At 38.3% G+C, this 14,856-nt stretch overlaps 1 protein-coding gene across 1 annotated transcript in view; it reads right to left on the bottom strand.

Moving 5' to 3' along the window:
* klf12b (Kruppel like factor 12b) overlaps nt 1-14,856 on the bottom strand; it is a 64,101-nt gene that overhangs the window by 33,734 nt on the left and 15,511 nt on the right. Inside the window, exon 2 of the mRNA XM_073845242.1 lies at nt 671-753. Coding sequence (XP_073701343.1) covers nt 671-736 — 66 coding nt within the window. The 5' untranslated portion in view covers nt 737-753. The remainder of the gene's footprint in view (nt 1-670; nt 754-14,856) is intronic.

Below are 14,856 nucleotides of genomic sequence, written 5' to 3' on the forward strand. Positions count from 1 at the left end.
CGGAGACGTCCTACATTCTCAGAAAGAAGGTACAAAAACTCTTACTGTGGTGGTACCTTTTCAAAAGGCACACCTTTGTACCTTATTTATATATATATAAAGGGTGCCTGTTAGTACCTAAATTATTACTTTCTGAAAATACCTTAGTACCTTTTTATAGTACTTTTGAAACCACCCCAGTGACAGTTTTTGTACTTTTCTATTTTTTGGAAAGAATTTCAGAAAGATTTTAGGGATGTTTCTGAGAGTGTAGCACCCCCTGGACCCCAGTCTGCAAACCCCTGATAGATACTCTAAAAGTGCCTGGAGGACCATGTACAGTCCATGTGCACTTAAGTCCGAAACATATGAAGAAATAATGACAAAAAAGAGAGTCCGACTCCCTACAGCAGTGTCTCTGCATCTGTGCTTTGAGCTCTGCCAAAATGGCTGCCCTGGCTACAGTGGCCCTGACTACAAGCCCTGGGAGCATTCCTGCTCCAGCTGTGGCTCTCCATATCAGGGCTGCACCACACACACACATACACATACACACACAAGCGCCTGGGAGTAATTAGGGGTATCACAGTGAGGGGGTGGGCGTGTGAGGGGTGAAAGAAGTAGAGGGTGGTACAGGAGTGTAGATGGGAGGTTAGGACAAAAATTGTATGAAAAACAACTGTTCTCTTACCCCTCTCTCAGATTCCAGAGGTTCTGCTTTGACTCGGACTGCAGGCATTCCGTCTAGCATTAACATCCTGTTATTGATGGCGTCTGCAAGCCGAGAGAGAGAGAGAAAAAGAGAAAGGCATGAGAAAGCTGCTGCGTGTGACTCCTCTCACCTTTTCCGTGATTGAGTCAGACCTAGCAAGCTCCGAACAATAGCGCAGGCTACAATGCAACAGGCAATGATGTCATCACGGTATGCAGTTAGTAAACAGTTCAGGTTTATGGCCGAGGGTAAACAAACGCATCTGGGCCATATTTCGGCTGGTATTTTACACTTAAATGGCTGTGAAGAGTGAGTGACACAGAATGTAGCATAGCAAGAAAGCCATAACACTACATCACGTCAATGCTGAGAGAATACAGAATAAATACAGTATCAAGTATGTTTTTATGAGCATAAACACCAATAATTCCATCCTCCTTGAATCCCAAAGCTACTCTATCAGCTGAGACAATATGTTATGGTTACTCTATTCTGTGCCTGGTTAAAAATAAACAAAAAACAATCAATCAAAATGTTTATTTATGATTTATAGTTATACATCACATATCCTATATATTTGAAGCTAAAAAAAGTTAAATTAAACATTTACCTTTTGTGGTCTTATTAGCCTTCAGTCAGCAATCTAATAGCTTAGCATATGTGACCCTGGACCACAAAACCAGTCATAAGGTTAAATTTTACAAAACTGAGATATATACATCATATGAAAGCTCAATAAATAAGCTTTCTATTGATGTATGGTTTGTTAGGATAGGACAATATTTGGCCGAGATACAACTATTTGAAAATCTGAAATCTAAGGGTGCAAAAAAATCTAAATACTGAGAAAATCACCTTTAAAGTTGTCCAAATTAAGTTCTTAGCAATGCATATTACTAATCAAAAATTACATTTTGATAGGTTTACAGTAGGAATTTTACAAAAAAATCTTCATGGAACATGATCTTTACTTAATTTACTAATGATTTTTGACATAAAAGAAAAATCAATAATTTTGACCCATACAATGTATTTTTGGCTATTGCTACAAATATACCCCAGCGACTTAAGACTGGTTTTGTGGTCAAGGGTCACATATGTTAATAGGCATTCTGACATAAAAACCCATGTTTACAAGCAGAGGAATACTCATGCTGTACATAAAACAGTATTTGTAAACATGTCTGAAGATTTCAACAGAGAGAATGACTTACAATTTTTTGCCCAGCTTTACTTACAATGCCTTGAAAGTATCCATACCCTTTTTTTTTAAGTTTCATGTTGTTGCCTTATGTTAAACGGCTTTAAGTTACTTTTTTTCCACATCAATTTACACTCTATACACCATAATGACAAAATAAAAAGTGAATTGTCACAACTTCGTAAATTTATTAAAAATAAAAAAAACTGAAATAAGTACATTGCATAAGTATTCAAACCCTTAAGTCAGTATTAAGCTGAAGCACCTTTACAGCTTTTCGGGTATGATGCGACAAGCTTTGCACATCTGCATTTTGGCAATCATCTGCCATTCTTCACCTCACCTCTTCACCTCTCAAGCTCTGTTAGCTTGGATAGGGGCAGATGCACATTTTCAGGTTTCTCCAGAAATGTTTGATTGGGTTCAAGCCCAGGTTGTGGCTGCGCCACTCAAGGACATTCACAGAGTTGTTTATAAGCCACTCTTGCTGTGTGCTTAGGGTCACTGTCATGTTGGAAGGTGAACCTTCTGCCCAGTCTGAGTTTCTGAATGCTGGGTTTTCATTAAGGCTATCTCAAAATTTTAGTGCACTGAGCTTTTCTTCTACTCTGACGAGTCCTTCAGTCCATGCTGCTGAAAAACAGCCACACAGCAAGAGGCTGCTACCAGCACACTTTACTTTTGGGATGGTACTCTGCAGGTGATGAGCAGTGCCTGCTTACCTTCAAACATGATGCTTGGAATTGAGGTTAATCAGAACAGAGAATCTTGTTTCTCACAGTCTGAGGGTCCTTTAGGTGCTTTTTTTTTTGCAAATTCCAAGAATGTTTGCGTATGTCTTCACTGAGGAGAAGATTGAGTGTGGCCACATCGCCATAAAGATCTCCACATATGATCATGGAGCTCAACTAGAATGACCATCAGGTTCTTGGTCACCACTCTAACTAAAGCCCTTCTCCAATCGATTGCTCAGTTTGGCCAGATCTACAAAGATTCTTGGTTGTTTCAAACTTCTTCTGTTAAAAGTAATGGAGACTACACGCTTCTGTAAACCTTCAATGCATCTGAATTTCTTCTGAACTCATCCCCAGATGTGTGGCTTGATGCAATCCTGTCTCTAAGCCCTACAGGCAGTTTTTTTGACCTCAGGGCTTGGTTTTTGCTCTGATGAGCACCTTTTATTAAAATTCAACTGAATTTTCAACATTCAACTGAATTTGCCACAGGTTAACTTCACACGAAGTGTATTAACATCTACACGCAATATTAATGCTCATGAGCTAAATTTCAACTCTCCCAGATGAGGGTATGAATACTTATGCAATGGAAGCATTTAAGTTTTTTATTTTCAATAAATTTGCAAAGATGTTAAAACCTGTTTTTTTTGCTTTGTGTCTGGAGTGTAGATTAATGTGGGGAAAAAAAGTAATTTAAAGCAGTTTAACACAAGGCAGCAACATAATAAAACATGAAAAGATGACGGGGTATGAATACTTTTGCAAGGCACTGTATTTAATAGGTAATGATGTACCTTTCTTGGCCTTGAATGTGTCAGTGGCATTGCTGTCTATGCAGGGTTAGAAAGCTCTCGGATTTCATAAAAAATATCTTATTTGTGTTCCAAGATAAAGGTTTTACGGGTTTGAAATGACATGAGGGTGAGTAATTAATGACAGAATTTTAATTTTTGGGTAAGAATGAAAGAAATATAAAGCATATACGGCTCAGTTAAACAGCACATATAATACACTTAAATGATAAAATAATATTATAAATACAGTCTTGCTGCAGAAAAAAACATCAGTGATGACTTTATTGGTTATTAAGATGCCAATTACTAGGATGCATGTCTTAAAACTCATCAAAATCCATCCCAGACCACCTCTGAAAGTGTTTCCAGTGATCCATTCACAGGAAAACGCATTAATGCCAGGTGTAAAGTGGGGCCTGTAGATAGGAAAGAACATTCAGAATCACCTAGGCGACCTGCTGCATGTCTGTAGGGTAGAACGGCGCATATGCACTCACTTGTACAACGCGCACACACATATCTATATACATACGCACAATCAAGGCTGTCGCTGCTATCACAGTCTCCTGGCATTTCTCTTGTTGTAAATTCACACAAATGACAAGACTTTCTAACAGAATCCACGTCTTTGTGCAAACTCCCCTCAGGCGTCTGAGTCTCAGAACAAAGACTCCAGCCTTGTTATGGCTCTGTGCTTTACAGTGGGCATTCCTCTACCCGACTCTCTCACACATGAAAAAAAGTGGCCACCTCCCTCAACATCCAAGGTATGCACAAGGAGACAGCTTTAATGAACTGGTGGAATCTGATTACAAGTTAATATGGCTCTTGGAGCACTGCATGATGGGGAGATGAGACGGCCCAGCACTCCCACCGAGACAGTTTCTCTCCCCCGTCTACTCAATTTACCATGTTTAACACCATAAAGGCGCAGTAATAGACGCATGAGCATCTTGGGAAATGCAATATTCATGTTTCCTCATGTTTGTTTGGGTTTCGGCTGTCGGATAGGACAAGCTCGCACACAGACAGACAGATAGGTGACTTTTCTTGAGGATGGAAAAGAGTGAACATAAATCTCTGCCTGTCAGAACGGCTTTCTTAGAAGTGACAGACGCTCCTACGATCTGCACACGAGTGTTGCAAACACGGTCAGTGTGGCTTTCAGAGTTGTTATGCCTCTTAGAAAAGGGAACCTCACGAAAGAGCCAATCACAACAATGCGATTGTGGCTCAAAGGGAGGTGTCCTGAAGTAACCCGTGCACTTATTATTTTAGCAGCAGCACATGATGGAATGCAAGCAAAGCAGATACGCTTTAAACATCTCTATTACACTTCACTCCTGGCATGGGCGGCAGGAAATGAGGCCCAGATCTCGACTCAGCACTTGGGCTGAACCCATTCTGGTGAAGATGAGACAACACTACGGTCCACCGGATGAATCAACATTTTCATGCTTTTACAGGCAGTGTCCACTTTTACACAGTAATTGTTTTAGTCATAGTTATTGTGCTTTGACAAAAATTCTGCTAACATTTTGTCATATTTTGATCATTTTAGGCTAAAAAAATAAAACAGTCACACAGTAACAGACCAAACTATAAGAAAAATTTTCCAATGCTTTGAAAAATGTATAAAAATCAAATATCTGAAACATCTAAAATTACTTAAACAATTTGTGAAAAGTTTTGTATGGAAGACCGTTTCCGCCACTGAATTAGGAATAAAAAAAATTTAATTGAGACTTTTTTTCTTACAAGTGCAAGCTTTTTTTTTTTTAGAATTGCATACAAACTCACAATTCTGATTTTTTTCCCCTCAGAATTGCAAGATATAAACTCGCAGTTCAGACGTCCTTTACTTACGTACTTGCCATTACCTTGCAGTGATTTTAATTTTTGTCTTGTCGCTGTTATAGCTAACTAAAAAACCTTCAATTATAATTTTCATCAGTGCTTTAATTGCAGATATCAACAATACTATAGACGGTTTCATCGGGCGCACGCGCCTGGACCTAAGTTAACTTCCGGTCTGTGTTTGTTTATCTGTCTGGTTCGTGTCGCGGGCTACAAACGCAGCTAATAATGAGTAATGAAGTTGGTCTCAGGTTATTGTGCTGTGGTATGTGTTTCCCAAACATTTATTTATTTGTGGCGACCTGCCACGATATAAAAACCGACTGATTTTCCAATTGGAAATAATAGACTAATTCATTAATCTGTTAATAGACTTCGTTGAATAAACGTAATACACGTTTAAAAATCAAACCCAGGCGTGGGTGTTTTTATATCACTGTATTTCTGAAGAAAGACTGTCTTTAGAAAATGTCATTTTCATTTCATCCTGCATAAGGCAGCGTTTTTAAATTAAGAGCTGCTTTGTCTATAGCCATTACCGGGGAAACCTCGTTTCTCGTGCTTAAAGCACCTCCTACTGGGAAGTAATGAGTTTGCATTTTTAATAAATCAGTCTAATTTACGCAGCCAACATATTTAGCTTGTTATTAAAAAAATAATCTACTCTAGAAGGACTTAGCTGTTGTTATTGATTCTATTTGGATGTATACCGGAAGTTAAGTTTGGGCCACAAAAGCGCTCATGCGCAGTAACGTTTGTTTATGTTGTTGCCGTTGAAACCGTCTATACATATAGAATCCATGTTAGCCATTTAGCAGTTGCACTGTATAAAAAGCTTTCTGGCTTTCCTAAGAAAAGACTTACTTATGTGGAGCTAAAATCAAACTACAATTTCAGTGTGAATTTAACCCTACGCTCGTGTCATTGACTAAGCGTGCTTCCAAGCTAATCCGTGTGCATTGGATTGATATTGTGATCAGGATGTCCAATGGCTCCAGGTAGTGGTGGGCTGAGATAATGTTGCCATGGCAACTCAAGTTGGAGCTCAGAGGGTTATTGTCCTTCTGGATTGACATGCGAGGTTTCACAGTTGACCAGGGCACTCGCTGTCCAACAGCCGTCTATTTGTTTGCGTCCAAGGAGCTGTCATCAAGCTCGTGTGTATTGTGTAAGCATATCACTCTGAGACATTGATCATTAGATCAGATAAATGAGCCAACCTCTTGCCTAACTAACCTTGTCCCTTTAGAGAGCTCCAAATGGGAAATCAATACCAAGAGCAAGGTCTCAGTTGTTTCATTAACCATCAAATGAACAGATTAGTAGCATAATTGAGTACAGCACGATGAGGTTAACATTTAGGCACAATTTGTCTATCTTAGCTCCAATTGATTAACACTTAATCAAGAGGTTGTGATGGAGGATGGTGTATCGCCAACTGTAGTTAACAGTGCCAAGTTGATACGCGAGGCAAGAGTAACGATGACTAATTCTAGATCTGTTTTCCTGCAAACAGTACAAATGTTCCTCGTCAAATCGGTGTGATTTATATAAGGGAGTATACCATCAGTTTATTACCCTAAAGACCCTAACAAAGGAATTTTCACATACTGTAAGACTTAGATGTAATAAAATTGTTTATGGACAATGAATCATCAGGTTTAGTTTTAATTTGTTTGCCATGGCCTGTCTTCAATTTGATCAAACACAGAAAAAGAGATCTGTATGAATTTCCCTCTACTGTGGAACACAAAAGAAGATATTTTGAATAATCTTTCAACAGTTTTTATCCACACAATAAATAAAAACAAATTTGGACCCTATTGACTATCACTGTATGGGAATTTTTTTTCTTTTGTGTTCCATAGGTTGGGAAAGACATTCTTATTTTGAAGTATGTTTCATCTGTTTTTATCCATACAATAAATAAAAACAAGTCTGGAGCCCATTGACTTTCATTGTACTGTCAAAAAAACCCATTGAGACAATTGCAAAATATATTCTCTCATGTTCCACAAAATAAAGCAAGCCATACAGCTTTGGACTGACATGAGGGTGAGTAATTGATGACAGAATTTTCATTTTTGGGCAGCTATCCCTTTAAAGATCTGTAGAAATGGAAAGAGAGCAATCGAGCGAGAAAGAGATTAAGATCACCTTTCCATTTCACAGAGACGCTGAAATGAAATGGTGATCCCAGGTGTGAGTGTTATGAGCATGGGAGGTGCAGTAACTGAGTGCTCAGGCATCTCATTGCCATGCACGGCTGGAGCCGTCCCCCGAGAGGCTCCCTGAGAAGAATGAGGGCAATTCAACTGGAAACGGGGCAACAGGGAGGGGGCCCGCCTGGGATTTGATTCCGGCTGAGGATGGGGGAGCCAGGGGAGGGGATTGGCTGGCACTCCCATGCCCAGCCGTAGCTCCAGAACTCCCCGATGGACGTGGGTGCCGACGGAGACACAGAGCTGGGGGGCGGAATCGCCGAGCGGACCCCGACGAATGACGAGCGGATCAATATGAGGTGACAGGCCTGGGTGGAAAAGCCTGACCTTCCTGGACCCCACGCTGACCTTGCTACACAATGATTTAAAGAGCATTCAACTTGCCCCCTAGAGCCGGTTGCATACCTCATTGTGTAACTTTCTGCCTTGCCAAGCCTGGTGTGGCATTGATGTGAGGGGCGTTACAGTGCACAAGAGGAACCTCTATTTAAGTGGTTTGGAGGTATTTCTGGAGTAATATAAATCTGTCGAGGCTCGAGGTGTATAAAACTTGTCTGACATTTAAAATTTTGACCAATACTAATAAGCCGATAATAGTTTTTGTGTTATGTCTGAGTACCTAATTAAATTAAAAAGAAAATACCAAAAAACATTTTTACTATTATTTTAATATATTGAATTAGATTTTATTTTTATATTTTCAGCTTTCTTTTTAGTTTAAGTTTAGGTTTTAGTAATTTGATGTTATTTTGTCATTTGCATTAGTTTTTTTTAAATACTTCTAAATAGTAATATGTAGTTCTATAGTCAGTTTTATTTCAGTAATTTTAGTACTTTAACTTTAGTTAAAGGCAAAATTTCACATTTTTATTTAAGTTGAAGTTTCTCATGTAATATTTAAATATTATGTCAGCTTGATTATTAACAAAACTAGCAAAAACGTTTTACTGTACAATAGGCCAATATAGATATATTCAACATCCATTAAAAAATCTCTAATATCAGCCGATAACCGATATGTTACTATACTGACATATTATTTATCAAAAAACATTTTTATTTATTTTCATTGTGGTTAAAAATAACAACACTGCCATGCACAACTGAAATATTCGACATACTGTACAGTAGGCCAATATGTACTAAACATCCATTAAAAAAGCTCTAATATCAACCGATAAGTTACTGTACCGATATATTATTTAGCAAAAACCATTTTTAATCATTTTCATTTTGGTTCACAATAACAACACTGCCATGCACAACTGAATTTTTTAACATATTGTACAATAGGCCAATATGTATTCAACATCCATTAAAAAAAACCTCTAATATCAGCTGATAATCGATATGCTACTGTACCGATATATTAGTTAGCAAAAACCATTTGTAACCATTTTCCTTTTGGTTAACAATAACAACACTGCCAAGCACAGCTGAAATATTCGACATACTGTAAAGTAGGCCAATATGTATTCAACATTCATTAAAAAAAATCTCTAATACCAACATACTGTGCAGTAGGCCAATATGTAATCATTATCTATACCGATTTATTATTTAGCAAAAACCATTTGTAATAATTTTTATTTTGGTTCACAATAACAACACTGCCATACACAACTGAAATATTCAACATACTGTACAGTAGGCCAATATGTAATCATTATCTCTTACCAAAATCGATAACCGATATGTTACTGTACAGATATATTTTGTACCCTAGAATACAAAATTCTACAACACCAAGAAATTTCAGAATAACAAGACAAAATTCATTTGGAACATGAGCAGAAAAGAAAGAGGAGCAGGATGATCATCCTACTGCTTGGAGGCGTTTCATATCTGAAATTTTAGATTTTTGCACTGGAGGAGTAGCACACTAACAGACGGGTTCCCTTGGTCCTGCCAATGCTTTGTTCCCATGTTGAGAGCCCTGAGCAACTGTGGGCATCTGTGGCACAGAGGCTGGTCCTGCTGCCACGGGCCGAGGGGGGAAATGCGGATGGGGATGAGAGGAGGGAGAGGAGTAGGAGGAGGAGGTTGGGGAGGGAGGTAGGGATTTAAGCACTGGAGCCCAGCCAAGAACACTGAACTCAAACATGCCAAGAGAGCCTCTCAGGCTCAACCAGAGTAAAAGAACAGCATTTTACGTAACATCAGACTCCACACTGAGGAGAAGAGCTATTGAGAGCTACTCCCCGCTGAGCTCTTGTAAATAGATTACCTTGTCGTGTGAGTTGTGAAAAAACGAACACTTTGGAAATATTAAAGATGAAGTGTGCAATTTCTGAACCACTAGTGTAAAAACACTAGTCTATAAACAGACTTCTTGAAGACTGCTTAGACAACCGCCTTCCACTGGTCAAAACAGTCAAACTTTTATACTCTTGTTTTACATTACGCATTTTATAAAAGAAAGTTTCTCCTGATCTTTCTCATAAAAACCTTGTAACCACTGAAGTAAAAAATTGAATGTCCAGATGATGCAATGAGAATAAGGCTTCCTCTGGTCACTGCCAGACAATGTCTGCAAGACAGAACTCAGCTCAAGCTCACTTCCCTCTTTAGAGGCCCTATAAACAGCAAATATGACGAGTCAGCACTCTGTCGTCCCCAGCAGAGAACATGCTGGCTAAAAACCACCTTTCCTTTTACTGTCATGCTGGACATAGAAACTCCTTAACCTATCAAGAGGGAGGAGGAATTTTGTGATAAGCTAAGTTTGTTTAATTATCTAGAATTTTCTATTGTTTGCACATGGTCATATGATCATTTTTGAGATCTACTGTCAAGCGTTAATCAGCATCTGCTGTCATGATACAATAAAATAAAGTTTTTGAACAATTTGTATTATGAAAACACAAATATATATCAATTGAAAAGAACTGCAATTTGATGAATATACACTCTTAAAAATAAAGGTTCTTTATTAGCATTGATGATTTCATGAAGAACCTTGAACATCCATGGAAACTTTAATAGTTAAATAGTCAAAAAGGTTCTTTAGCTTTTTAAAATGTTCCTAAAAATTGGTTCTTTTGAGAACTGTTCACTGAAAGGTTCTTTGGGGAACCAAAAATGGTTCTTTAATGTCATCAGTGAAAAAACACCCTTTCGGAACCTTTATTTATAAAGGTGTGAGACGTAGATACTAAGAATATTGATTTCTAGATTTTAATCAACTTGCATTTTTATGAAACAATATTGATTCTTAAATCCCAAGAATCCATTAGTCTATCCTGTTTTAAGGTAATAAACAAAATATTAGAGTGCACCTCCCATCCAATAAATCGCAATAAGCTTTGTGCTGTTACTTTTGATATGAATCAGTCATAGATTCGGTCCATTTTTTATTCAAACAATAAATGCTGTTTTGCCGCCGTTTAAAGTGGGCTCACAGATTTCTGTAGCACCTCAGTTCAAGAGAAGTGGCAGTGCAAAGCGCACACGAACTGATCGTCTGCTCCGCTTTAATGTGCTTCATCATTGAATAAATCCCTCAAGTTTTTATAACAGCCAATGTTTAAATGTTTTTTATTTCAAAAGTCAAATTGGAGTTGAAATATAATTACGTAATTTTAACTTTATTACTACAAAAACTTCATTGAGTGTAATTTAACGATTTGTATAAAAATCAGTTAACTTTAACCTTCAATATTACAGTAATGTCATGCCAACTGACTCTAATGTATACTGTAAACTGTTTCACAAGTGCAACATCACCAAGTTCATCTCACATATCCAAGGTCATGTACTGCATTTGAAGAGGAACTTAATTCTTGATGGATAAATAAAGAAAAAATGAATGTCTACCCTCACACAAACCGAACTGTAACTACATTTCAGAAAATATACAATGACACCCACATTCCCATCTCCTCCTGGTGGATATTGTGGATTCTAACCCCACCACTTCCCATATTTCGGTGCGGACTGTATTTCTTGGTTAATCTTTTCTGGCATACTGTGAATGACTTCAGACTTTCCATTTCATAAGGCGCATTTTCCTTGGCAGGCAAGTCTGCCCTAAGACTTTGGCCGCTTTTGGGACCTTTTCTGATTCGAGCTCTAGAGAGATGTGCTGCTTCAGTACCAGCTGAGTTTGTGGATAAGTAATGTGAGCGTGTGTTCTCCTCCCTGCGCATCCAGACGGTAGCGCTTCACCTCAGGGAGCCCACTTTGCCATTTTCCTCTGGCTAAAAACAGCCACACAACAATGCCTGTCATTCACTCGGGCCCCCAACCAAGCAGATTTGCTGTCTTGTAGCTCTCTTTATTTTTTCTGAGTGTGACAAATGTACTCTGACTCAGAGATGAACAGAAGAAGTGCTGAAAGACATGACCAGATAAACTCTTCTCTACAAAAAATGAGGTCACAAGGGAACGCACTACTCTCGAATGCTCATTTTAAAGCCACGTCAATGCAATCAAGATGCACCGAGCATAATCCAGTTCACCCAGAAGAAGCCCCCAAAGCCCATCAGCAGAGTCAAATGCTGGGGCCAGCTGTCAAAAGACTCTGTACTGTACATCAATTTTACCCCATTACCCCCATCACTAGGCCTCACACACCTGATAGGAAGTGAGAGACCTTTAATAGAACTCAGAGGCTCTTGTAAACACTAGGCCAACTTTCCAAAACACAGGCTGACAAAAGCACCCATAGTCCAGCAAATTGCCCTTGGGCCCTTGGCTATTTCTGCACAGGGAGATCCTGTGTCAGTGATCCAGTGAGGATAAGACTGCTCAGCCCATGAGATACTGCCCTAGTCCACATTATTCGCATATAAAAGGCTGGACACAGTCAAACTTTGATAAATCATTGCTATTTCTGTCAGTCAGTTTGTTTAGAATTCAGAAAAGGTAAGAAATCTGGTATTAAAACGCCCCGAAGGATTTCAAACAGTTCCATGAAACGCAACTATTATTCTCAAATCCTTTCCCGTATTACATAATATTATGAGACAAAGTATATCAGCCAGGTTTATTTACTGACTGGTCAGTGCTATTGGGGTGAAAGTTCATGAGTTGTGAAAAAGTGAATCAAGGAGAAGAGAGTCCAATTTTGACATATGCTTTAAAAAAAAAAAAGTGAAACCCACGCTACGAAAAACACTAATACTAATGTTTTCTAAGAAAACATACATCACCTACACAGTTGAGCAATATTTGTATCCTGATCAGCTGTTCCTGATCAGCATTTTCAGCTGAAAAATCTTTCAAGTTTATGAAAACAGAATTAAAAGGCTTTGTAGTAGTAAACACATCTATAACATATTTAGTCAGAGCTTAGCTGTTTTGTTTGAAGTTTCAGGATGTAGAGTGACAGGCTTTTAACTCAGCAAAGGGGCGTCTTTACTGCTAAAGCAAAGGCATTGTGGGTTTTTTTCATTCACGTGGTTTTGCAGCTTCTCGTAAACCTGTCTGGCTTCCTGAGCTTTGGTTCCACTGCCAAATCTGTCTGACCTCTGACAAATTTCTCATGATTTTCTAACATATCACCCCTGTACATATACAGTTGAGGTCAACTTGCAGAATCTGCAAAATAGAAATTATTTTACCAAAATAAGAGGGATCATATAAAATGCATGTTATTTTTTATTTAGTACTTACCTGAATAAGATATTTCACATAAAAGAAGTTTACATATAGTCAACTAGAGAAAATAACAGTTGAATTTATAAAAATGACCCCGTTCAAAAGTTTACATACACTTGATTCTTAAGTGAGTCAGTTTGTCTCGAATATGTTAACTGCCCACTGTTCTTTAGAAAATCCTTCAGGTCCCACAAATTCTTTAGTTACTCAACATTTTTGTGTATTTGAACTCTTTCCAACAATGACTGTATGATTTTGAGGTCCATCTTTTCACATGGAGGACAGCTGAGGGACTCATATGCAACTATTACATTAGGTTCAAATGCTCACTAATGCTTCAGAAGGAAACACAATGCATTAAGAGCTGGGGGGGGGGGGGGGTTCATGCACTGTGTTTCCTTTTGGAGAGTGAAAACTTTTTGAATTTGAAGATCAGGGTAAATTTTACTTTATCTTCTGTAGCTTCTGAAGGGCAATACTAAATGGTAAAAAATATGATATTTAGGCAAAATAAAAAGAAAAATTTATACATCTTCATTTTGTTCAAAAGTTTACACCCCTGGGTCTTAATGCACTGTTTTTCCTTCTGGAGCATCAGTGAGTGTTTGAACCTTCTGTAATAGTTGCATATGACTCAACTGTTCAGGACAAACAAGAGACTCATGAACAACTATCACTAAACAAATAAAAAGAAAACAAAGCTGTGGATCATCCAGGTAACAACACAGTATTAAGAATCAAGAGTATGTAAACTTTTGAACAGGGTCATTTTTATAAATTCAACTATTATTTTCTCTTTTGGACTATATGTAAATGTTTTTTATGTGAAATATCTTATTCAGGTCAGTACTAAATAAAAAAATAACATGCATTTTGCATGATCCCTCTTATTTTGGTAAAATAATAAACATTTTGCATATTCTGCAAGGTGTATGTAAACTTTTGACCTCCTCCTTCTGACCACCAAAATGTGTGGAAATGTGTAAAACATTAAATAGACTTGATTATTTTTAACCAGATTTTTACTTTTAGTTTATTTCTGGACCTGTTTTAGACTTTGTGATGCGTGACACTTACATTAAACATTCAGAGAAATTACAAAAGATATATTTCTCAGCTATACTGCCCAGCCCTAAAATTAAATACGTAGAATCCTTCTGTTACCTACACACTTCTCATCTTCAATGGTAGGCTGCACAAGAGAGGGGCGACCCCGGCCACTGCTATAGCACACCTCTTCCCTTCCCCCTTTAGTTAAAGTGCAGTGGTCTCAGTGGCCCGTGCTTTAAAATAGACTTGACACAAAAACCTCAATTGCACCGAGAGGTATGGAATGGGCGGAGTGGTCACCGCAGAGGGATTTAGCTCGAGAGAGGTGGACTTAAATGCTGATGATGTGTGCTGGATCAATAAGGAATGTGCATGTGCTGATATGCTGCTCCTACTTCATATTTTCTCCCTCCAAGCCTTCAGTTTGCACAGGAACTGGAAATCCAACCTCATCTCCAATTCAGAAAAGAAAGCTAATGAACTGCCTCTGACCAGCAATGCCTCACAGCTCTCGCTCTCTTTTTCTCTCTCTCACAGTGTGTCACGTCTCAAGTCTGCAGTTGGCGTACTGTAAGGTGACCAGATTTCCCAAATGAAAACTGGAGACATTTCAAGTTTAGTAGTGATATTGTTGATGGAAACTATTAAGAATAATTTCAGAAACACTGACTTTAACTCACATGTAGACATCAATGCACAGCAA

Source organism: Garra rufa, chromosome 8 (genome assembly GCF_049309525.1).
Source record: "Garra rufa chromosome 8, GarRuf1.0, whole genome shotgun sequence".
Taxonomy (NCBI): Eukaryota; Metazoa; Chordata; class Actinopteri; order Cypriniformes; family Cyprinidae; genus Garra; species Garra rufa.